General features: G+C 41.7%; 1 protein-coding gene across 1 annotated transcript; it reads right to left on the bottom strand.

Moving 5' to 3' along the window:
* Nucleotides 1-19,700: 19,700 nt before the first annotated feature.
* LOC133891354 (leucine-rich repeat receptor-like serine/threonine-protein kinase BAM1) lies at nucleotides 19,701-23,641 on the bottom strand. Its single transcript, XM_062332068.1, has 2 exons — nucleotides 20,836-23,641; nucleotides 19,701-20,439 (listed from the first exon to the last, which is right to left on the bottom strand). Exons 1-2 carry the CDS (start codon nucleotides 23,417-23,419, stop codon nucleotides 19,949-19,951), a joined length of 3,075 nt encoding a protein of 1,024 aa, XP_062188052.1. The 5' UTR covers nucleotides 23,420-23,641; the 3' UTR covers nucleotides 19,701-19,948.
* Between the last annotated feature and the right edge of the window lie 1,538 nt (nucleotides 23,642-25,179).

Here is a 25,179-nt window from a genome sequence, read left to right as displayed (position 1 = left end):
TGATTGAACAATAGTAGGGAGGTGCTACAGATCAAAAAATAGGTGGTAGCTCCAATAGCAAACATCACAAGAATAGGATGTGTGCTCCTGCAAATGAGGTGACTACTGAAGAACTGATTGAGTCCAAAGAGACCAAATCTGTGACTAATCATGTGGACTCCTAGGAAACCCAAATTATGACTGAACATATTATTTCTCAGGAAACAATCACTGAGATGTCTGAATCTCAAGAGAATTTTTTTCTAGGTCCTAAGGAGGAAATAGAGGTTGAGCCTATGGTCCATGATATAGATTCTATTAAGAAAGAAAAAGAGGAAATAAAATTGTTGGAAGGAAAAATTGAAGAAAGAGCAAAACAGGTGGTACCATTGTTGAATTTCATCCCTATGCAGGAGAGTCAGGTGGTCCAAGTGGAACATAAAGTTGAGAGTTTTGTTGCTTCATAAGTGGACCAGATTGAGCTTCTTGGAGTGGAGGACGTAGATCCAACTCTAATCTTGGAAGAACAGCACCAAGATGAAGTCTTCATTTCAGTAAAATGCAAACACAAGAAAGGTCCAACTATGGCAAAAAGTAGGAGCACAAGAATCCCTGAAGATGGAGTCCATGTTTACATCAAGGCTGAGAATATCAGGCAACAAAAGAATGATATTTCAGGCAATAAACATGCTTCTTTTTTTGTTTTTAATTCTTTTGATCCTCTTCATTTAGCTAGAGTATCCACTTCTTGTAAAATCAATGTGGGATCCGAAGAGGCTAAGATAGTTCATAATATTTCTATCTTACAAGCAGCAGAATTGGCTAGAGCTACTCTGGAAGCTACCAGAGTCGGGCTAGAGAAATCAAATAAACAATTGGTCAATGTTGATGAATCAGTTGTCACAAAGAGTGGAGCTGGTTTAGAAGACATGTTAAAGGGTTTTTAGCCTACTCAAGATGAGAATCTAGTGGAGGTCTCCTCTCCTGAGTTAGGTTCAAGGAGAGTCATGAAGTTTAGGAAGATTGTGTGCAAGAAAAAAGTGGGTGGTAGGAAAAAAGGTAAATCATGATAGTGCTTTTGTGGAATATTAGAGGCTTAGGGGACAAGGGGAGGAAGAGACATCTCAAAAATTTGATCTCATCCAATAGAGTAGATATAGTATGCCTTCAAGAAACCATCAAAGAGAACTTCACTATTAGAGAGCTTCAAGAGTTTGTTCACGACCATCATTTATCTTGGAATTGGACTGCAGCCCAAGGTCATTATGGAGGGACCTTGGTTGGTGTCAGACAGTGTGAGCTGGATGCTATTGAAATGGACAGTGGAGAGTTTTTCTCTAGTATTACTATAAATAGTAGATGGAATAAGGCTCAATGGGAAGTTGTTAATGTATATGGTCATGTTCAATGTGAGAAGAAATCCTCCTTACACAATTTATATTAAAATAGTCCTAATAGAATCAAGCTTGAGTTCAATTCCTACTTACACAATGGGGATGTACCTTCTACCAGAAACTGTTCATCAAAAAATGGAATCTGCAAGGTCTAATTTTTACTGGCATAGTCCAGGTAATAAGAAAAAATATCATATGATCAAATGGGAGACTTTAGCCAGGCCAAAAGAGTTCGGTGGGCTAGGATTCATTGAAACTAGAGTGATGAATGTATGCTTGCTATCTAAATGGATTATAAAGTTAGAAAGAGGTGACAATGACCCTTGCTATAATCTTCTGAGAAGGAAATACCTTGGTGATGGAGGTTTTTATAGTACTACAAGTGCTAGTGGGTCTCAATTCTGAAAAAGTCTTCATTCTATCAAGGACTGCACTGCTTTGGGCTTGATATATGAGTTGGGTGATGGGGAAAAAATCAGATTTTGGTTAGATGTTTGGTTGGATCAATGCCTTTTGAAGATCATATTTGAGCAACTATATAAAATCTGTTGTGAACAACATGCAACAGTTCACCAAGTCCTGGGGTGTGGAGAGGTTACCTTAACCTTTAGAAGATCTTTTGGTCCACAAGAGTTGGAGTGGGCCTCTTTGATTAGTCTGATTAGAAGGGTGGTGCTGACTAATGCTCCAGACACTGTGAAATGGGCTTTTCAAAGAACAACAACTTTTACAACTTCCTTGTATAAACACATAACTTTTTCTGGTATTAGAGATATTAGAATGACTCAAATTTGGGATGCCAAAATACCTCTTAAAGTCAGAATTTCTCTAGTCCCTGCATAAGAATAGAATTCCTTCGACTGATCAGCTAATTAAGAAGAACCAACATGGGAGTGAGTGGTGCAAATTGTGTAGTTTTAAAGAAACGACTGATCATATTATGTTTCAATGTCCTTCATCTAAATTCTCTTGGTGTGTGATTAGGGATGTGCTCCATTGGCCTTTTATTCCAAATACTTTGACGGATTATGTGGAGATGGTTCTTATTCCAAATAGAGACAATAATTTGATGATCATTGTATTGGGCGCTTTATGTTGGTCTCTCTGGCTAACTAGAAATGATTTCATTTTTCATAATAAAATTTGCTCTTCTGCTCAAGCTATTTTTTACAGGATGATCTCCTTCATACGGTGGTGGAAGCTTCGTAGCACAACCAGGTTGGGAGTCAAGGTGGAGATGTTGGCATTCAAGATCAAGGCGGAGGTTGATATTCACCATCGTTGTCATTCCCCAGTGAGACTCCTATGGGAATTGGTTGATTTTGGGATGTACTGAACTTGTTGAATGTTTTAGGCTTTTGTGGAGGTTTGACTTTTAGATGTTGGTTAGCTTTAAATGGACTGGGTAATAGGGTTTAGATGTAAATGTTTCCCTCTATTACCTGGTTATTTGCTCACAGTTGGTGTAAGCCGGTAACCCCAGTACAATGTATTTCGTATGACTTTCTATATAAAGCAGGGCAAAAGCTGTCCAAATGGGCCATGCCTACTGGGCCGGCGCGGCACTGTAGGCATGGCCTAGGCACAGCATGGCCCGAGTCAAATTGGGCCGGATCGGCACAGCACAATGCCACGAGCCGTGCCTGGGTCGAGCGCATGGCACAGCGTGTCGACATGGCCCGGCACAGCTAAAGCGGTCCAACACGGGCACAGCCCAGCCTGGGCTGGCACCGGCACGGCCCGGCACACCGGAGCCTATCCAGGCACAGTCGGCCCGCGAGGCATGGCACGGGCACGGCCCGGCAAGATGTTGCTAGTGGGGCCGGCCAGTCGAGGCACGGTCGATACAGTTGGCCCAGCCAGGCTAGTGGAGGCACGGCTAGGTTGACGGGTTGAATGGGCATCACCCAGCCCATTTGACCCGTTAACCTATTTATATTTGAATTTTGTAGCCATTTTGTGAATGTTTGGGCTAAAAAAACTCAAAAAATTTGCAAAAATCATAATTTTTCAGTTATAAATAGAGAATCATCATGCCATTCCATTCCACGCCAGCAACAACATTTGCTCTCTTGTTTCCTCCTCTCATTCTTATCTCAAAGTTCCTTAGAATTTGCGATAATTTGGCAAAATTAGTTTCAATTGTTGCCAAAAAAATCCGAAAAATTCCAACACCCTCAACTTGAAGTATTGAGGAAATCTTGGTGATTTTTTGAATCATTGTTCTTTCTAGTTTTTTCCATTATTTGTTTGTTATTTGATTATTTCTAACTCTGAATATTTGAATTTTTTGGTAGTGCCATTCGACATTAACCATGGATGCCGATGGTCATGATACATCCATCGATCATGATTTTTTTTCTTCAAGGACTCAAGGGGACTATAGCTCTTTTGGTAGCGATGCTGCAGGTGACTGATCCGATGATTAAGGCTGGACAAAAACCTCGCAGCTCACGAGTTAGCTTGGGCTCGTGAAGGCTCGGCTCGGCTCATTGCCTAAACGAGCCGAGCCCGAGACACACTGCTAGCTCGTTCCAGCAATCGAGTCGAGCCGAGCCAGCTCGTAAGCCGCTCATGAGCCAAACCGAGCCATGGACGACTTGCACTAATGCCTGATCAGCTCGGTCACAGCCCACAAGGTCCACCATCTGCATGATCCATGCATGAGTACACGAACCGGCAATCACCTTGAGGCTTGAGCCTTGCCTTTTTATAATGCCACCCAAAGCACTCACCATGATCCATGCATGCGTACACATTTTTCCTTTGTTTATTCGGCAGCCACATGCATGAGACAATCGCCACCAACCATGCAAAACCGCATGCATGCATGCAAAACCACCCCAACTTGCATGCTTCTAGCATCCAGTTTTGGCAGTCTCGTGAGCCAGCTAGAGCCGGCTCGAGCCAGCAACCGAGCTGAGCCGAGCTGGCATTTTAGCTTGGCTCGGTTTTAGCTCGGCTCACAAACCGAGCCGATCCGAGCCTACAGTTCACCGAGCTTCTACGAGTTGAACCGAGCCCGGCTCGGCTCGTTTCCAGCCCTACCGATGATGACCCTCCAGCAGCACCTTCATCATCAGGCTTTACAAGTGCACACACGTTAGCAAGCATCGGCTCTAAAAGATCAAGAGCCACTACTTCTGAAGTTTGGCAAGACTTCAAAAAGATCTATAGAGAGGAAGATGGGGTAAGTATCAGGTATGCTAAGTGTTATATTTGCAAACATGAATTATCTGCAAAACCCTCGGGTGGAATCAGACACTTGAAGAGGCACGCCACAACTTGCAAGAGAAAGAGTGGAGTAGGCATGAAGCAGACAGTGTTGTAGTACACCCCCGACGGCTCTGTTCGTCATTGGGAGTATGACTCCACTAATGCTCGAAAAGAGCTATGCCGCTTCATTGCAAGAGCGAATCTACCACTCAATATCGGTGAGTTTGCTGAATTTGTAGATTACATTAAGCAAACTCATAATCCTAGGTTCACACATATTTCTAGACAAACAACTAGTAGAGCTATGGTAAAATACTATAATACATGTTGTAGCAAGCTTAAAGAAATGTTGCAAACATGTATATTTTCAGTTGCTTTTACCTCGGACATATGGACAGGTAGGGCTAGAGAGGATTATCTTAGTGTGGTTGCTCATTATATTAATAATAATTGGGAACTATAAAAGAGAATAATAGGTTTCTGGTTGATTGACAACACGCATACCGGTGAAAATATTGCTGAAAAAATATCTCAAGTAGTTGAAGACTTTGATCTTACTAATAAAATATTTTCTATCACTTTAGATAATATCGCTGCAAACTCTAGAGAAATGGATATTCTTACTATGTTGTTTAGTACATATGCTGAATCTTTCTTATTACATCAATATTATGCTTATCATATTATCAATCTTATAGTAAAATCCTATTTGAAGAGGTTATCATAATACCTAGATAATTTTCGTACTGCAATATCTTTTGTGAACTCCTATAACCAACGAATTGTAGCATATATGCAATATTGTGTCGCGATGGGTGTGCGTCCATGTAAGTTTGATGTGGACATGCCGGTAAGATGGAACTCTACTTTCTTGATGCTAAAATATATTGTACCATATAAGAGCACATTTTGTGTATTTATTCATACACACTATCATCAGCATGGGGGTCACACTTTACTCAGGGAAGTGCATTGATATGTTGCCGAAAGGATACTAAAGTTTCTTAAATTTTTTTATGATTCAACTGTGAGTTTATCATGAGTTTATTATCCAACATCTTGTTTAGTAGTGCATAATATTGTTGAAATTGCTACTCATTTAAATGGCTATAAAAATGACAATCTACTAAGAGATTGTGTAGTTTCTATGAAATCTAAATTATTAAAGTATTGAAAAGAAATTCCTTTGTTATACATCATTGCCTTTATTTTATATCCTGGAGCTAAAAGTGCAGCTTTTTTAAGTTCTCTCGATTCTAGGTGATGCTCTTAGCCACGATTATTATACTAATGTTCATTCTAAGTTATTCGAAGTTTACGGTAAATATGAAACAAAGTATGACAGAGTTCGCCTGCAATGACCTCCACTAGCACCGACAACAAGTAAGAAGATGATAACGTGAGGAAAAATATTTGGTGGAGGTTCTTCATCAAGAAGTTCAGACTCTTCATCACGATTATCTACGAACGTCGGAATTCCAACATCTAGAGGGGAGCTAACTATCTTCATCGACAGCGACATTATCAGCTATGAACAAGAAAACTTCACCATACTGCAATAGTGGCATGAGCACAAGACGAATTATCTAGTGCTTTCACTATTAGTACGAGATTTGTTAACGATTCCTGTATCTACAGTTTCTTCTGAGGTTGCTTTCAGTTTTATTGGAAGGATAATCGAAGAGAGAAGAACAAGGCTGTCAAGTGAGATGGTAGAAATACTCACCATAATAATAGACTGGGAACAAGCTGAAACACGAATGCAACACACTACAGAGAACATTGAGTTTAAAGCTTTATTCAAAAAATTGTATCTAGATGTTGATAGGAACGTATAATTTTTAATTTTTTAAGCTAGGTTGTACTTTTTTTTCTTTGCTAGAAAGGTTTTTAATGAGGCAACCTATCAATAAAGCTCATTTTTAGAATTAATTATGTGTCCCTACTATTTCTGATTTCTTTATTTTTTTCGAAAGCGACCCACCACCACTTAGCCTATAAATAGCCAATAGCCACCATCCTAATCTCTCATTTATGGTACATATGTATGGTCGAGGCTGCAAGTCGGCGCCGGCCGCTGAGTACATGCCGTCGTCGGCCGTGGATCTCTATATACGTCCACAGACAGACAGACGTAGAGCACGAGTGACGCCGACACGCCGATTGGATTGTCCGGACTGGACGATCGTGTGCGTACCGCGCGTGGCCAGGACGCCGTCGCGCTCCGTGCGTTGCCGTCGATCGGCTCGTACGTGGGCGCGGCGGCAAGAGGCCAACAGGGCGACCGTCCATGTGCTCGATCCGCCTGCCGCCTTCAACGCTCCCATGGTAATATGCATGGATCGTGCTAGCTCCTGTGTAGCACGCGCAGCAAGGCTAGCTACTTGCGTAGCTAGCGTCCGTATGCGACTGCCGTACGGTACGTTCAGAAAAACCACGTACGCGTTGCCGGTTTGTGAACTATGATGGTCTCTGCTGGAATCCTCATGCATCATATATGCATGCCCGTGACGACCTCTCGCTCTCCAAAGTTGACTTGCACACGACGCGCACCGACGAACGAGATCGTAGGTAGCTAGGCATTGCGATCGCAGGGACCAGCGGTAGGTACGGTGTCCATTATTCCATGAATGCATGCATGACATTGCCAAGGTTCCCTGCAATAGTCCGCACCTCTTACTCTCTTAGCTTGCGGCTAAAACAAAAGGGCCTAGCTCTCTGTCCTGTCGCTTCACAAAGATCAGATGCTCACTAGTAGCAGCAGTAGATTTCCTGGGTCGGATAGATAGATAGATTCTGCACGTACAGTGCCGAGCTGCTGCTCCTCCGGCCGGCGTCGACGAGGATACGAGGGGCTGTTTGGTTTGCTGCCCTCGTAGAGGTGTCTGAGCCTGAACAAATCGGAGAGCTGCCTGAGGGGTGTTGGGTTGCTGTCCTGAGCACCTCCCAGACTTAAGCAACCGATCGAGCTTAGACAAGCTCCTGAACTTCGCGTTGGGTGAGCGTTTCATGCGTGAGAGTCTTCACATGCGTATTTTTATTTTTTCCGTTTTTCCCTTAGGCACATGACAGCAACCAAACAGCAAGAACTCTATACCTGAGCAGGCAAATACTATCTCAATCTCAGATAGGCCTGAGGCATGCAAAATACTCAGGCATATGAAGGAGGGCAGCAACCAAATAAGCCCTGGTTTCTTGGCCTGCAACGCCGGTGCAGTGACCCAGTGACTCACCCCGATATGATGCACTGCACCGATCGCTGACTGCAGAGTGACAGTAGGCTACCTTATCTTTTACAGTGAATTAGTGCATCGATCTCTGTAAAGTGATCGAGCACAAAACAAGAGGAGGCAGAGATGGATCTATCGATGCGCATTTTCACGCACGAGAGATGGACTTGGGGCCAGAAAGTCGATCCATCGCGTGGAGGAGAGACGCAGAATCCTGAGAAGTGGGAGCAGTACGTACCGGTCCATCAAAGCTATACTATGCGCATGTTTATCTTGGTTAATTTGGCTCATGGGACTCGCCAACGACGTCTTGTTTCACGGTCGTGCTGCGAACTCAATTGGCCCTTGGTACCGGCCAGGAGCCAAGCCAGAGTATGCATGATCTACTATTGGCACTACGTGTAGTAGTGGATGGAGTAGGTGATTCCAATCCATTCCATCATGGCGTGTGGCTCGAGGGGTTTGTCATTGTGAGTGAACCACATGCATGCATGTGTGTGTATCCAACAGAAACAACGTAGGTAACCAGAGGCTATAGCACAACCAACACTGATTGACATGCATGTCAAATACTATCGTAAATACATATCATTTAGAATAAGATATGATTTTTAATACATAATTTTGATTACTACTTTCTATTAAAATATATTTATAAAATTCATTAAATTTGTGATATTATGGAAGTATTTTTCAAGATAAATCTACACATATGAGTTTAGGGTTTTCAAACTAAATATTGTAAAAGTTATTGTTAGTTAAAGTTTTAAAAGTTTGATCAAACTTTTTCCAAAATAATATACATTTATGGCCGGAGGGAATATATGTTTTTTCCATCTCCATGTCATGGATGACACACCATCTCACAAAGGGCACAAGGTAAATGAAGCCGCAACGCCCAGCATCGTGCTCAGACTTCAGAACAGCAGCATCGCAGTTTCATCATCTGACCAGAAGTTTCAGAAATGAGTAGTCCATGAACAATGCGAACCATATCGCAAACGCAGTACAAATCGAACTCCCCCCTGTGTATTTCTCCTCAAAGTTTCGATGGCACTAGCTCATTGAGAATCGAAACAACTAGATCGAATCAGTAAACAGCAAGTGGGATCAGTATGATCCGATCCGTGTCACGCCGAATCTAAAAGAGGTTTGAAATGTGGCAAAAGCATGGACTAATGGGCCTCCAAACACATCCGGCCTTGCTAATGTGTATTCTGCCAATTCAGCTCCAACTAATGAAAGATAGTGCTCAGTAAAAAGTGTCATATTATACTCATAGAACCCTGCAATCCTTAAGGCTCTTTAGAAAGAGATTGTGTTCTGTTTGCAATGGAAATTATTATTCTTATGTGTTGGAGTATTTGGAACATACAAAATGACGGGTTTTCAATGATGCTGAATTATTGATCTAACTCTGGATTTAGTTTGGTGTTTCTTCAAAAAAGAATTTACCTTGGTTATCCATAGGGCAAAAGGATTTCGAGCTGAACTTATGAAGATATGGCTTGACTCTTTAGAATAACTTGTATCGGTCTTCTTTTGATTTTCATTTTTGGTTTGTAGCTTCCTTTTATCAATGGTATGATGATCGATGGCCTCTTCTGTTTAATACGGTAATCAATGGTTTGGACTTAAGAGAGCTTGAGATGCTAGGTCGAAAATACACATGGGCAAGCTCTATGCCAATTCCTACATATGAGAAATTGGATAGAATTATGGTAAGTACCGAATGAGAGTTGAATTACCCAAAAGCAACAGTGGAGGCCCTAATAAGAGATATTTCATATCATACAACGTTATTGCTAGACTCTGCGAATTCGTCTCATAGTGGAAACTGCAATATGTTCAAATTCGAGCTTAGGTGGTTAACTCGAGATGATTTTTTCGAGTTAGTAGCAGATGTATGGCGGAAAGAATCTAAGGATCATACTCCATTGCAAAAGTGGCAGAATAAGATACAAAGACTCCGTCAATTCTTAAGAGGATGGACGAACATGAGTGGTGCCAATAAGAAAGAAAAGAAATAACTCTTAGAAAGAGTAAGTGAGTTGGACAAAAAAGTAGAACATACATTGCTTCAGCCACATCAGGTGGATTTAAAGCAATGTCTGAAAGAAAGGTTGGTCCAACTCTTAAGGGAAGAGAAAATAAGATGGTATCAAAGAGCAAAGACGACACAGCTGTTACAAGCTGATTGCAGTATAAAATACTTTCAATTGGTAGCAAATGAAAAATATAGGAAAACTCGTATATTTCAATTAGAACATGGGGACCAAATCATCAAAGGTGAAGAACAGCTAAAGTCATACATCACGCAGTATTACCAAGGTCTGATCGTTCGGCTAATACGGAGTTTTCTATGATTGAAAGCCGTAGAGATGATATTCTCCAAGTTTCAGATGCTGAAAACGAGATGTTGACAGCCATGTTTACTAAAAAAGAGGTAAAAGAGGCTCTTTTCCAAATGAAACATAACAAACCACCAGGACCAGATGGATTCTCGGCTGAGTTTTACCAGGTTTTTTGGAAGGTCATAAGATACGACTTGATGTCTCTTTTCATGAATTCCATAAAGGGAAGTTACCTCTTTTTAGCCTTAATTTTGGGATAATAATGTTGCTACCAAATAAAGTTGATGCCACGCAAATATAACAGTACATACCTATATGCCTTCTAAATATAAGCTTCAAGATTTTCATAAAAGTTGGCATTAATAGGCTATCAGGTGTTGCACATAATATAATTAGGACATCACAAACCGCCTTTATGCCATAGAGAAAGATTATGGAAGGAGTGGTGATTGTCCACGAAACTATACATGAAATGCATAGAAAAAAAAATTGAATGGGGTAATCCTAAAACTTGATTTTAAGAAGACTTATGATAAAGTTAAATGGCCTTTCTTGCAATAACCTTTAAGGATGAAAGGTTTTTCAACTGAATGGTATTCTTGGATACAACAATTTGTAAGCAAAGGGGTGTAAGTGTTAAGGTTAATGATGAGGTGGGTTGATGTTTCCAGACTAGAAAAGGTTTAAGATAAGGTGATCCTATATCTCCAATTCTGTTTAATTTAGTGGTTGATATGCTTGCAATTTTCATATCACGAGAAAAGGAAGATGGGCAAATATGTGAAGTAGTACCTCATTTGATTGAAAATGACCTTTCAATTCTTCAATATACGGATGACACAATCCTTTTCATGGATCATGATCTTGAACATGCAAGAAATGTGAAGCTCTTGCTTTGTGCATTTGAGCAACTCGCAGGCCTGAAGATTAATTTCCATAAAAGTGAATTACTCTGCTATGGAGAAGCCAAAGACTATGATGATCAATATATACAAATTTTGGATGTGAACTAGGAAATTTCCCGTTTAGATATCTAGGAATTCCAATGCACCATAGATGCTTAAATAATAAGGATTGGAAATTGATAGAAGATTGGTTTGAGAAGAGATTGAGTAGTTGGAAAGGAAAACATTTGTCTTATGGGGAGGCTAGTTCTTGTTAATTCAATTTTGAGTAGTCTCGCCATGTTCATGCTATCTTTCTTTGAGATACCAAGGGGTGTTCTCAAGAAGTTAGACTATTACTCGTCTAGATTTTTCTCGCAAGGTGATGATCATAAGAAGAAATATAGGCTGGCAAAGTGGAGCATTCTATGTAGACCAAAGGATTAGGGTGGCTTGGATATTCAAGACCTTGACATCCAAAACAAATGTCTATTAAGCAAATGGCCTTTTAAGCTTATCAATGAGGATAGGACATGGCAATAATTGATCATAAAGAAATATTTAGGTAATAAAACTATTGCTCAAATGGATAAAAAAACTTGGTGACTCACAGTTCTGGACAAGACTAATGAATGTCAAGAAAATATTCCTAAACTTTGGGAATTTTCATCTAAGTAGTGGCACTCAAATTAGATTCTGGGAAGATAAATGGCTACGAACAAACACTTTAAAAGAGCAATACCCAAATTTATACAACATTGCATATAGAAAGCAAGCGACAGTTTCAGAAGTTCTAAATTATGATCCTCCGAATGTTTCTTTTCGTAGAACTTTGGTAGGGGATATGCTTCAAGAATGTCATGATCTAGTAGATAAGATCACTGATGTTGATCTAACTGAGGAGCCTAACTTGTTTAGATGGTCTTTACACTAAAATAGTCAATTCTCAGTACAGTCGATGTATAGGGCAGTGCTAGATAGTAACATAATGGATAACAATTGTTACTTATGGAAACTGAAGCTTCCACTAAAAATCAATATTTTTTTGTGGTATTTGTACAAAAGAGTAATTTTATCTAAAGATAATTTAATAAGAAGAAATTGGCATAGGAATGAAAAGTGTTATTTTTTAAGTTGCAATGAGACTATTTAACATCTTTTCTTCAATTTTCATTTTGCCAAGTTCATTTGTAGAATAGTTCAAGTTTTCTTTGGATTAGCTCCTCCTACTAATGTATATAACATATTTAGTTCATAGTTAAGTGGAATAGATATGGGACTAAAGAAACAAATTTTGATGGGAGTCGCAGTTATTTGTTGGACAATTTGGTTTAGTCGGAATGATATAGTTTTTGACAAGGCAAGCATATTCACTCCTATGTAGGTTATCTACAAGGTCACACATTGGATTCATTTTTGGGTATAACTTCAGAAGAGGAAGGAAGACCAAGAGATTATGAGGGAAAGATGTTGTCAGTTGGAGATCACAACGATGGATATCTTCGCCAAATTCGAGTGTAGGTTTAGCAATAGATTAAGTTTTTAAAATGAACATTTGCTATTTGTTAAATTTCCTAGCATCTTATGATGTTTGTTGCATACCTTTTGGTTATGTCTTTTGTAATAATAAACGGCTAAATTCATCTTGTGATGAAGAGGCCGGGACAATTTCACTGGTTTGATGAAATAAAACACCCTTCATCTAAAAAAGCTTATTTTTATACTTTTTGGTTTTAATATTAATATATAACTAGTAGGGAATTATCCTACTATTCCATCAAAAATAAAAGTGTCACATTATCCATCCAGTTTGACGAATAGAATGGTCAAAGGAGCAATACAGAATGCAGAGGCTTATCTTCTCCCAGTTAACACTGACAGACGAGTAGGAACTTGTACAGGTTTCAGGCTTCTCCTTCGACTTGGTAAGAAATGGGAACAGATCAGGTGTGTGCTGTTATTCTCACCTTGCTACTCATTTTTGCAGGATTTGCAGTTTCTCTCTTCTCTGGCTATGGCATATTTTCATTCACGTATAGTTGATCTGATGCATGGCTCATTCGAGAGAAACGAAACGAAAAAGATTGCGCAGATGAAGAGAAAAACTGATGCAGCATTCAGTTCACGGAGAACCATTTCAGACAATGTGAAAAAGATCGCGCACACCCCATGAAGATCAATGCCAGTGCCTTTTTGAGGAAGAGAAGACTGATAAACGTCGGTAAAATGCAAGTGGGATTGTATCATGTCTATCTGGAAATGAGCGGAAAGAAGCATGAAATCCTTCTGTGCACATACCTTTGGTCAATCTGAAGTCCTCAACCATCTAGCTCGGTCATTTTTGCTTTTTCAGATGACCAAATTTCATCTGACAAGACTAACAAATCTCGCGTGGATAATGGGGAAAAAACTAGTGGACGACAGAGCAAAGCAAAAACCCCTTTGCAAGATTTCTAAAGCAGTGGGAACCTGTTGAAGTTGACAATGTTTGAGCGTATAAGAGGACACTATTCTTAAAATGGTATCTCAATTGAGATATCTTGCCGCTATATATAGGACTGGGATTTTGTGTATGTGAGCTCTGAGAGATATAACATGTAAAAATGAGATTGTGACTAAAGGAGGTGAATAGACGTCTCAATGAATTTCTTATGAAATCGATGATCTTCTCTTATTTAGATCATCCAACGTACCTCAAAACTCAAGACCTCAAAACTCAAGCGGAAGTTTTAACAAGAGAAAGAGGTAACACAACTCCACATATGGTATATGAACTATATGTTCTATTTAAGATAAATCTATGTGTCTTAGCACTCGAAAGATCATAACTTACAAAGAAGCGAGAAAAGATGAATATCGAGCAACGAAAATCTCTAAGTTGATTCTTTAGAGGCAAGGGAATTCAAGATATCATCACATAAGCGTGTGTATACGAATTTTATACCTCTAGCAACAAGAAGAATGACCTCACAAGGTGCTGAAATTTCAGCCTAAAAACCAAAACGAAAATCAAAAATGGAAAACAAAAAACTTGCAAACTTGTAAGGAAACTAATAGAGGGAAACTAGAAGGAGGGGAATTCAAGCATATGCAAAAAAAATATAAACTTTATTACTCAAAGAGATCAGCCCTATTTTAGAAGGATTACAAAAATTTATCTCTCAAAACTCTCACCTATTATATAGGCTAAGTACTCATCCTTCTCTCCTTTAAAACCCTAGCTCTAAGCTTTCAAATGGGTTGCATAAATGGGCTCAAGTGGTCGGTTCAAACTCTCTCATAGCCATACCCTCTATTTATAGACTTAGAAAATTTGACCTCTAAGTTTTCTAGCTTTTTCCTAAAATACCCCTCTCTTGTAGTACACTACTACCTACCACTGAGGATATTTTGATCTATTTTCTTCTTCAATCATTGAACAGCTATGGCGTCTTCATGACTTAGCTTCGGCTCAATGCAAACTTCGCGATGGTACCACGTACTCCTCTAGTCCTCTCACAGTTTTGAGGTCAAACTGCGAAACCGTCTGTATGCTTCTCAAAGCGTGACTTGACGTCTTGCTTACACCTTAAGCAAGCACTTCGATGTTGATGCGTGTACTCCATCATACAATCCTGACCGCTGGTAAGTCTCTCCCGCTCCCGATCCCTCTGTCAACACGCTGTCTCCATCCGCCTTCTATGCTTTGCTTGACTTCCACGTGTTCAGCTAAAATCACCCTTAACTCCGTCCGGCCTCCTTGATCGTCCGGCACAAAGCAATCCGCTTGACCCTGATTATCCTGCCGTCAACCGCCAAGTTACATCCATCACCTGCATACCATGAGACAAGCAAACACATATCTATAACTCCAATTACAGTTAGTTCATAATCAATATGCTCAAATGAAATCTCAAATCAATTCAAATCACATCAATGCTCTTGCAAAACCGAAAATCATCAAACCAAATAAATATCAATATCAATCACTCATCATAAGTAAACCATGTTACATTTCAACTTGATTTCTCATAACAAGATGCGTGGCTCTTTTTTATTTGAGTAAATTTCAAAAATCTATAATTGTTTTGACACATGTAAAAAATTACAACTTCTGATGATTTTTCAAAAACCTACAAATATTTTAACACATACTATAAAAAAACTACATTTTCTCACTATAAGCTCACCTATCATTCTCTATAACATATAATAGAAGGATTAACCATATGTCCACAATTTGTCAGATGATGACAGGTGGATCTATAGTGAAAAGTTTGTAGTTTTTTACAATATGTATCAAAATAGTTGTAGTTTTTAAAATGAGGACTAGAATTTCTAGTTTTTTATAACATGTATTAAAATAGTTATAGATTTTTTAAATTCACTCTTTTTATTTTTATTTTCTGGCAGTAGCACAAGAGGCCTTATTGTGCTTTTCAGATTTCAGTGCACCATTTACCATATAAACCAACTCAGAGCAGGCCTATGACAGAAATAGTAGTGGGCCTCTGCTAAGGACATGCACAGTTTTGGATCTCAAAAAAAAAAATGCAGCGCCTCTTCAGATGCCTGAAGCTGCAGTGCGAGTAAGTAACTCCAAGTCCTACCTGATCATGATAGTATTATCACAGTCTGGAACATCACTTGATACCATCAGAGGAGCATGATCGATCGCTCGTAAGGTGCCCACTCCAAGCTGTCAGAAACACAGCTGAACCATGTAACCCAACTTGCATGAGACGATACTGAACCAAAATTATGTTTGTGAGGTGGTCCATTTTTGGTTTGGATCCAATGTGTTCCAGAGCACTAACTCTTTGACTCTGCAATGAGTTTCTAATTCAGGCTCCTAACATATTGACTTGCATTCAGTTATGTCACTGACTCACTGTTCAATACCCTTGTCTGAAGGTTGGAGTACAGCAGCACCATGCACACTAAATTCAAGCAGAATCCAAAGCACAAGTTTTTGGACCATCCATTAGAGAGTATTGATTACACTGAAGGTTTTCGAATTTTTTTGTTCCTATATTTTTTATTTAAAAAATTACAAAACTATGCAGCCATTTTCGAAGGTTTTCTGCATGTGGGCTGAGAGATGCATGACAAGATGCCTGAAACCCCACAATGACAACTCTGGGCTGGCCATGACTAAACCTGCCTTCGCTTCCATACATTGGCATCAACCAGGCTTTGCATGAGGAGAGGACTGAACCATATTTAAGGTAGGGTGGTCCATTTCGGTTTCTATTCAAGGTGCTCCAGAGCACCTAAATTTTGGATCTGCATTGGGTCCAGGCTGAGTTGCATTCAGTTGTGTTACTGTGCAATATCCATGTCTGAAGGTTAAGAATACAATCATGCTCATGCATGCACTATACACACTAGATTCAAGATGAATCCATATCAAAATTCTTGGATTCAAGGGTGCTTATAAAGTCAGTCCAAGGAAGTGTTAAAACACTTTTATAAAATTAAAATCATTTCACTAGAGCCATATGTCACAATTCAGATATAACCTAGTTAAGATGTCCCTTCAGCTAAAATTTTGCTGGGTTACACGAGTCACCAAACAGTTTCAGATCTCGCCATCGATTGTGCCAATGACATACGGGATTATGACATTTTAATAGTGGCATGCGAGGATTTAACTTCAGTTTCAGAATACAGTTTCCAAAAGGCACCGTAGGATGACCTGCAGAACTTGCAGGATTCTTCTTTTGAGAACTCAGAACTTGCAGGATTCCACTACTTGTTTCTTCTTCATAGTTTTCCCCCTGGAATTTAGTCCTTTTAAATTTTATCCGCTCAGCACATGAGAGCAAGTAATAATTAGGGTTGGTGGTGCGTCTCTGATCAATCGATTGCTTCCACACAGACCTGTCTCCAGCAATTGCATGTCAGTCTTTGGTTGCCTCTGCCCTCTTGGCTCTTTCTACATGTTCACTCAAATTTCAGGAATAACTACTTGGAATTTAAAAAATAAATACGTTTTCCGCTTACTAGGCTGGTATTACAGATTTGCCGATGTAATGCAGAAGATACTGGCAAGACCGGTATAGGCACACATTTCTGTGCGTCTAGAAGGGAACTGGCCCTTCTTTTCCTTACTGTTCATGCAGTTGCATGATTGCAAAACTGCAGCTTGGATTGGAGCTTCTGAAAAAGCTTTCTTCAGTCTTCCTGAGACACATGATTCAGAGCTGCTATTCGTATTTATTTCCTGTCACCCACCTGCAAAGAGGACAAGAGAAAAGAATATTTAAATCAAACTGCTGCATGTGATTAATCTATGCTATTAACAGTTCCCTTGTCATAATTTCTATGTGATCTCTTACAAGAAAAGAAAATGGAGTGTGAATCCACTGCAAAAGGCACAGCCTGCAGTCTTTTGGCTTCCTTTTCGCCAAAAACCGTGAATTGGTCACTCCAAAACACACTTAAGACCTAATTATTTGGAATGGTCACTGACAGCTTTGTTCTAAGTTCTAACAAAGTTTCTTTTGAGGTTGACAGCACAAAAGCACCTAAATGATGCGATGTTGACTACTCAAACAAGTGGACTGGTCAGCGTCATCAGCTTTTTCTTCTGATGATGCTGTTGCCAAATGCCACAACATTTGCAGTCGAAAATCTGTGTACTCCACGGCTTGGCTGATCAGAAACTGCTCCAAAAGACATGAAACATTGATGTGATTTAAGTGATCCTCAAGGGACTGATGCATGCTGCATGGAGGCAGCATCATCTGCAGTTCTGCACTCAGTATGTGGAGAGATGAAAAAGAATTACAAATGACAAATCTATTTTCCGGCAGTCAGATGAAGAACAGAAGGATAATGGCAGTAACTGTGGTAAACAGTAAGTAGCATAGGCTGACAGCCTTGTTGGTTTGATTTACTTTGCAACAGTTAAAAACGAGAATGCTATGCTTGGTTTGTAGGAGGACAAAGAACATCAGAATGAAGGACTATTATTATTGCACAACTACAGTGTGCAGATGTAAAGAGCTCAGTCAACAAGAGGGCCCTCGAGTTGGTTTGTTAATGTCTGAATGATTGGATTAGACCAGTACCGACCAACACATGGCGATGCTTCCTTGTGATCGCGACATAGCGGATCTGATGCGAAGTTCATGATCTAGTACTGCATATATCTTTCACTTTTGTTTTGCAAGCAAATGTTTAGACACCTGAGTTCATCTGAGCATCTCACTATTCAGATTGATCCTCTTTGCTCCTACAATCATGCCAAGGTTGCAGCCTGCAAGAATTTCTCTGAAGCAACAGCAGAGCTGTTGATTCAGTAGGAAGTGCCAATGAAAAGTGGGCCCAGTCCATGTAACATTTTGGCGGGAGGAGAGGCGTCAACCATGTGATTGTGGGCGCCATGCGCATCCTTCACAGCTCACACACTTTTGACCGCGTAACAGAAAAAAGGATCGGGATGAGCGAAGCTAGGAAGCGTCTCTAAGGGTCCATTTCGTTGCCGGTATAGACTTAGCCTGACTCTTATCTAGTGATCTAATTCATTTGAGTCAAACTATGTATATGTAGTATTATTTATCTGATTAGCTATATGTGATCAGGCTAGTTAAGAAGAGATTGTATTTTTTCCCGTATTAATATATGTTGCATGAGATTGAAATAAAAAAATAAGAGATTGAATAAAAAAAAAAGTGTTAACATAATGTTTATTTTGCATAAATACACTCTATAATATTTAATTTATCGTATCAAACCTTAATTTAATTTAAAATATACTAATATGAGTTAATACATACTAATTATATGCAAATACTATTATTAGCGTAGCGTGGCTCAGGAAAAACGAATTTCGAGGTCCACTTCCCAGGAGCTAAGCCGCAACAATAATTTTGTATCGCTCGGGACCCGCCAGCCCCATCTGGAGGCAACCAAACAGGCTACAAGTCAAGATGCGAGCAACTACTCTTCGCTCTGACCAATCCTTCCTATGCTTTCACTTCACTTCAAAGCTTTGCTTCCCTGCTGGTCTCCTGCTGCTGATCTTGATCTACTGATCTCGACCTGTAAGAATTTACCCTGTGATAATCTTCAGTAATGCTGAGCTGAGATGGTCAAGGCAAGCATTTGTGGACGAAGGCAGTTAAATTACTAGGTTAATTTTGAACAGTTGATCAGGAACACAGTGTGAAGCAAGGAATGCATTGCAATAACTGACCACATCCAAAGCATTTCTGTTCATCAGATGGAAAGGCACCTTTCTTCTTGCCTGCAGACTTGAGGGCAAAGTGTAGTACATCTGAACGCAACACCTGCTTAACCTTAACAAACTCGATTGCTCTAGAATCCTAGGCTCCTAATTCGTTTGGTAGAGCTCTGATTCTGTGGTGGAAGTAAGATGGAAGTAATTTTGTAGTGAAAATAATTCTATTTGTAAAATTATTTAGTATGCTAATAGTGGAAGTGATTACTGAGAGAATATTATGTTGAAATCAAGAAGAATCAGTCGGGAATCAGGTAGAAGCTAATTTTTTCAACTCCCATCTCGCTATACAAAACGGAAAGTGATTCCCATGCGGAATTACTCCCCGATCAGTCCGTTTGACAGCGCTGGGAGTGATTCCAGCCTAGAATCAGTTCCCAGAACTTTACCAAACAAGACCCTCCCTGCAAAGTTCCTGAATTCTAACAGGAAAATGGATATTAGGAAGCTTGACATATACAGAACAATGTCCTAAGATACACACCGCACCAGAAATTGAGATACCTACATTCCACACCCTAAGTGCAGATTGTTAAATACCAGATACTTAATTTCACACCCTAAGTGCAGAGACCTAAATACCACACCCTAAACTCGAAACATTAAAACATCCAAATTTCACACACACACAAAAAGGAATGACAACAATTTAGCTTGGCAGTTCTCAGATGCTGATGAGATCAGGAGTTGGCGAAGACTGCGAGCTCAGTTGCTGTTGCTCCTGCTGCTGCTGCTCTTTGGCTTCATCTGTCGGTGCTTCAACAGATTCTACTGCCGCTGGAGGATCAGACGTGGCGGCACCATCACCGCCACTGGGAAGCTCATCTCCTTCCCTCAAAGTTGGCTTGGGGAGCTCACTGAGCATCTGCACCACCTCCCGCATTGTAGGCCGCTGCACGCTCTGCTCCTCAACGCAAAGCAATGCGACATAGAATACGTGCATGACCTCGTGCACCGGCACAGTTGAGAGCCTGGGGTCCATGATCTTGAGCACCTGCTCCTTGTTCGAGTCTGTCATCGTCTTGACCCACTGGACAATGTCAACACCATCCCCGAACTCCCCTACTGGCTTCTTTCCGGTGACCAGCTCAAGAAGCACAACGCCAAAGCTGTAGACATCACTCTTCTCGTCGACCTTGAGGGTATATGCATACTCTGTAAATCCACAAGATGACAATTCAATGAAGGATTAATTAATGTGAAGAAAGTGCTTCCCTACTCATGTGGCAAGACAATTATGATAAGTCTGAACAAAACAAAAAAAATCTAGATACAACAGCAATCATCGAACGACAAATAAGGCTATGTTTTCTTAGCGAAACATGATGACTTAACTCAAAGGAATTAGTAGCAACTAACAACACATTCACAAATATAAGACCAGAGCTAGCATCAGAAATTAATAACTATTCTCAATTCAACTGCAAAAAACAAGAATGAACTGAATATAGATAATTATCAAACAGGACTATGGTTTGTGTGTGTTAGAATAGAATGGTATATATAAATAGTCTTAACATTTGCAAACTGTAAGGAGGATAGATCCTTCACCTGGAGCAATATAGCCATAGGAGCCAGCAATGGCAGACATACACTGCGATGTGCCTGAGTCCTGCAAGAACTTGGCGAGCCCGAAATCAGCAACATGTGCTTCAAAATCAGAGTCAAGAAGAATGTTGTTCGATTTGACATCGCGGTGTAGGATCGGGGGTGAGCAATCATGGTGCAGGTAGCTGAGCCCCTTGGCAGCCTCAACAGCAATCTTGTACCGAGTATCCCAGTGTAGGTGGCCACCTTTCTTTCCATGGAGTAGCTCCCCCAAGCTCCCATTGGGCATATACTCATAAACCAGGAGATTTGTCTCGTTGTTCGAGCAGAAGCCAAGCAATCTCACAATGTAGCGGTGTCGAATCCTCCCAAGCGTCTGTATCTCTGCAGAGAACCCATGGTCATGAGATGAGCCACGGCTCATTGCTGAAAGCCGCTTCACTGCAACATGCTCGCCATCTGGCATTGTCCCCTTGTACACTATCCCAGCTCCACCTTTGCCAATGATGTTCTCCTCCTTCAGACTTTCAAGCACGTCCTCACAGGTGAATTCGAGGCGCTGGAATGCGGTGAGCCTCCACGCACGCGCCTCACTGACCTTCTTCAGTGACCGGGCCTTCAAGATTGCCATGGCAGCAAACGCAATGGAACAGACAAGCAAGCCGAGGACGATGAGCAACTTGAAGCTATTGGACAGGCCACCATGGGTGTGCGCACCATGGTCCGTGCTGGTACCACCAGAATGGCATGGTCCAAGGTATGGCCCGCACAATCCCGAATTGCCGACGAAGGACGTGGCATTGAAGTAGCTGAACTGCCCGGTCGCCGGCACGAGCCCAGACAGGTTGTTGTATGAGAAGTCCACCGCAGTGAGGCTCTGCATTGCAGCAATGGTTGCCGGTATCTCTCCATCAAGGTGATTACGGGACAGGTTGAGATAGTTGAGTATCCGATTGCCGGAGATGGCCGGCGGTATCTCCCCAGACAGGTTGTTTCGGCTGAGGTCCAGGTAGGTGAGCAGCCGGCATTTCCCAATCTCCGGTGGCACGCCGCCGTCAAGCGCATTGCCGCTCAGGTCAGCCTTGGACAGTTGTTGCAGCCGCCCAATCTCCGGTGGTATCGCGCCGGTGAACGCGTTATGATCAAGAAGCAATTTTTGCAGCCCAGAGAAGTTCCCAATGGACGCCGGCAGCGCGCCGGTGAGCTGATTGTTAGAGAGACTGATCGCACCAATATTTGGCGCGCCGGTGCCCTCCACCGCCGGGAAGCCACCGGAGAGGAGGTTGTCCTGCAGCTCCACCTGCGTCAGATTCGGCAGCTCGAAGAGACCTTTCGGGATGGAGCCATTCAGGTAGTTCTCGCCGAGGCGAATGCGGGTGAGTGATTCGCATTTCCCCAGTGATTCCGGGATTGAGCCGAAGAGGAAGTTGCCAAGCGCGATGAGCGTTTCGAGCTTGCCTCCAGCGCACAGCTCCGGCGGGAGTGTGCCGGTGAGCCTGTTCGACGAGAGGTCGACCAGCTGGAGTCGGCCATTGCGGCCGAGGCGGCGCGGAATGCCGCCGGTGAAGTTGTTCTCCCACAGCTGCAGCACCTCGAGGCTGGGCAGGTCGCCGACGAGTTCGGGGATGCTCCCCCTAAGCTTGTTGCGGAAGAGATTAAGTAAAGTGAGGTTCTTGAGGACCGCGAAGCTCCCCGGAATCTCGCCGGAGAGTGCGTTGTTAGACAGGTCAAGCGAGCTGAGGTTCACGAGACGCCCCAGCTCCGGCGGGATGCCCCCGGCGAGCCCGTTCACCTGCAAGAACAGCGTGTCGAGGTTCGCAAGATTCCCAAGCTCCGGCGGAATCTCGCCGGAGAGCCCGCAGTTCGCGGCGTCCAGCCGGACGAGCTCCGTCATGTTCCCGAGTTCCGGCGGTATCCCCCCGGTGTAGCTGTTGAAGTAGCCAATGTAAAGCTCCTTGAGGCTGGTCAGGTTGCCCAGCTCCGGTGGAATCTTCCCCGACAGCTCATTCCCGGAAATGGCGAGGTACTGCAGCCTCCCCCACCGGCCGTACTCGGGCGGAATCTCGCCGGAGAAGAAGTTTCCGCCGAGGTGGAGGTGCCTGAGCTGAGCCATCCCCACGACCTCGAGCGGGAGCCGGCCGGTGAGGTTGTTGTTGTACAGGTCGAGCACCCGGAGCGCGCGGAGGCGCGCGAGCGGCGCCGGGAAGGAGCCGTTGAGCACGTTGTTGGAGAGGTTGAGGTGGGTGAGGAACTGGAGCCTGGAGAGCGACGCCGGGATGGGGCCCGCGAGCGCGTTGGCGGCGAGGTCGAGGCGCGCGAGGTGGCTGAGGCGGGAGAGCGCCGCCGGCACGGCGCCGGAGAGGTTGCGGCCGGACAGGTCGAGGCCGATGACCGAGGCGTGCGCGTTGCACGTCACGCAGGGCCACGAGCAGGGGCTCCCCGCGCTGGCGTTCCAGGACGCCAGCGCGCCGGACGGGTCTTCGAGCGCCGCCTTCGCCGCCAGCAGTGCGTCCGCGTCGCCCCTGGCCGCGCTGTCCGCCATCGTGGCGGCGACCGCGAGGAGGACGAGGAGGAGGCGCATTGGCATTGGGTTCTTGGCTCTGTCTCCGTCGGAGAGTGGAGACAAGAGAGTGTGTCCGTGAGAAGACGAGAGCTTGCTTCACAAATACAATAGGCTGATCATTCTTGGATGAACAACACACACCTACTAGGCTATAAAAGAGCATGTGATTCTTTGTTGGATTTTCTGATTTCCTTTTTCTTTTCAAAACCTGTCTTTTCTTTCAAGATTTGGTAGATTTATTTTCTTATCGGATGGGACAGGTGTGGATTGTTAGTTCTTGTGGGTTTTGTTTATGAAAAGTTGCTTTCTGGGTTGGTGTGTTTTTTTAAAAAAAATCAGCATATATTTTGGAAAACACTATCGGGTATGAGGATAATCTATTAGCTATATCCTTGCTCTATTTGTAAATATAGTTCGTTTTAGCCTCCTTAACTATTCTTTAAATATAAGTTATTTTTAAATTTCTATGTTTTTTTTTCATTTTGTACTCATCTTGTCCTTGTTTAATAAATACTACCACTCTCACAAATGAATGAGTTATTTTTTCCAATAAAAAATAAATGAAGGGTAATAAGGTCATTTGAACTACTTCCTTAATACTTGTGTACAAATTTAAAACGATATATATTTGCAATTGGAGGAAATATCATCTTTTCAGCTGATGGTATTTGTTAATGTTTACGATTTTTGTGATGGTACCAGCAAATTGGGTTTGATGTATATGTATTGTTGTTGTTGGCATTTTGAAAAGCTAGTAAAAAAGGTCTTCCAAAAGCTGGTAAAAAAAGCCCTTAGCCACTTCACACATAGTTTTGTTGTTCTTTTGATTGAACATTGCAAAACAAAAATACAATCATTAAACATTATTATTCTTTTATAAGGAAGAACTAAACATTAGTATTATTACTCTGTTCGGTGTGGAGAGAGGGCATTCGCTTTTTTTTTCCACCGATGACCCCGGTGTATCCTATTTGTTGTTGTTGTTGGCATTTTAATTGGTTTGACTAAAAAAATCTGAGCCAATATTCAAATAATTTTTTTCAAAATTGTAAACTTTTCTAACTTGCTCCAATTTTTAAGTCTTCAATTAAAAATCCTAAAATTTGAGAAAATTCACTAAAATTCTTCACATACCATGGAATAATTTCTAAAACTATTCCTCGTCCTGGGTTGCACATGAATTTTATGAGTTCCTTCAAAAGACATTAAATCTCATTAAACTTAACACTTTTTGATTAAATTTAATTACATTAGTTACTTGCCCAAATTAATGCAATTTATTTGAAGTTTCGGGCAGGTAACAATTCCTAGATTAAGGCGCATTGGCATTGGGTTCTTGGCCTGTCTCCGTCGGAGAGTGGAGACAAGAGAGTGTGTCCGTCAGAACTGAGAAGACGAGCTTCCTTCACAAATTACAATAGGCTGGTCATTCTTGGATGAACAACAAACACCTACTATGCTATAAAAAAGCATGTGATTCTTTGTTGGATTTTCTGATTTCCTTTTCCTTTTCGAAACCTGTCTTTTCTTTCAAGATTTGGTTGATTTATTTTCTTTAGGATGGGGCAAGTGTGGATTGTTAGTTCTTGTGGGTTTTGTTTATGAAAAGTTGCTGTCTGGGTTGATGTGTTCCTTTTCTGTTTGATGGATGTGTATCGTTGTTGTTGGCAGCTTGAAATGCAAGTAAAAAAGGTCTTCAAAAAGCTGGTAAAAAAAGCCCTTAGCCACTTCATATATAATATTGTTGTTCTTTTGGTTGAACATTGCAAAACAAAAATACAATC

The sequence above is a fragment of the Phragmites australis genome, chromosome 14 (assembly GCF_958298935.1).
Source record: "Phragmites australis chromosome 14, lpPhrAust1.1, whole genome shotgun sequence".
In the NCBI taxonomy this organism is placed as follows: Eukaryota; Viridiplantae; Streptophyta; class Magnoliopsida; order Poales; family Poaceae; genus Phragmites; species Phragmites australis.
The sequence above is the reverse complement of the archived record's forward strand: the minus strand, read 5'-3'. Positions and strand labels throughout refer to the sequence as shown.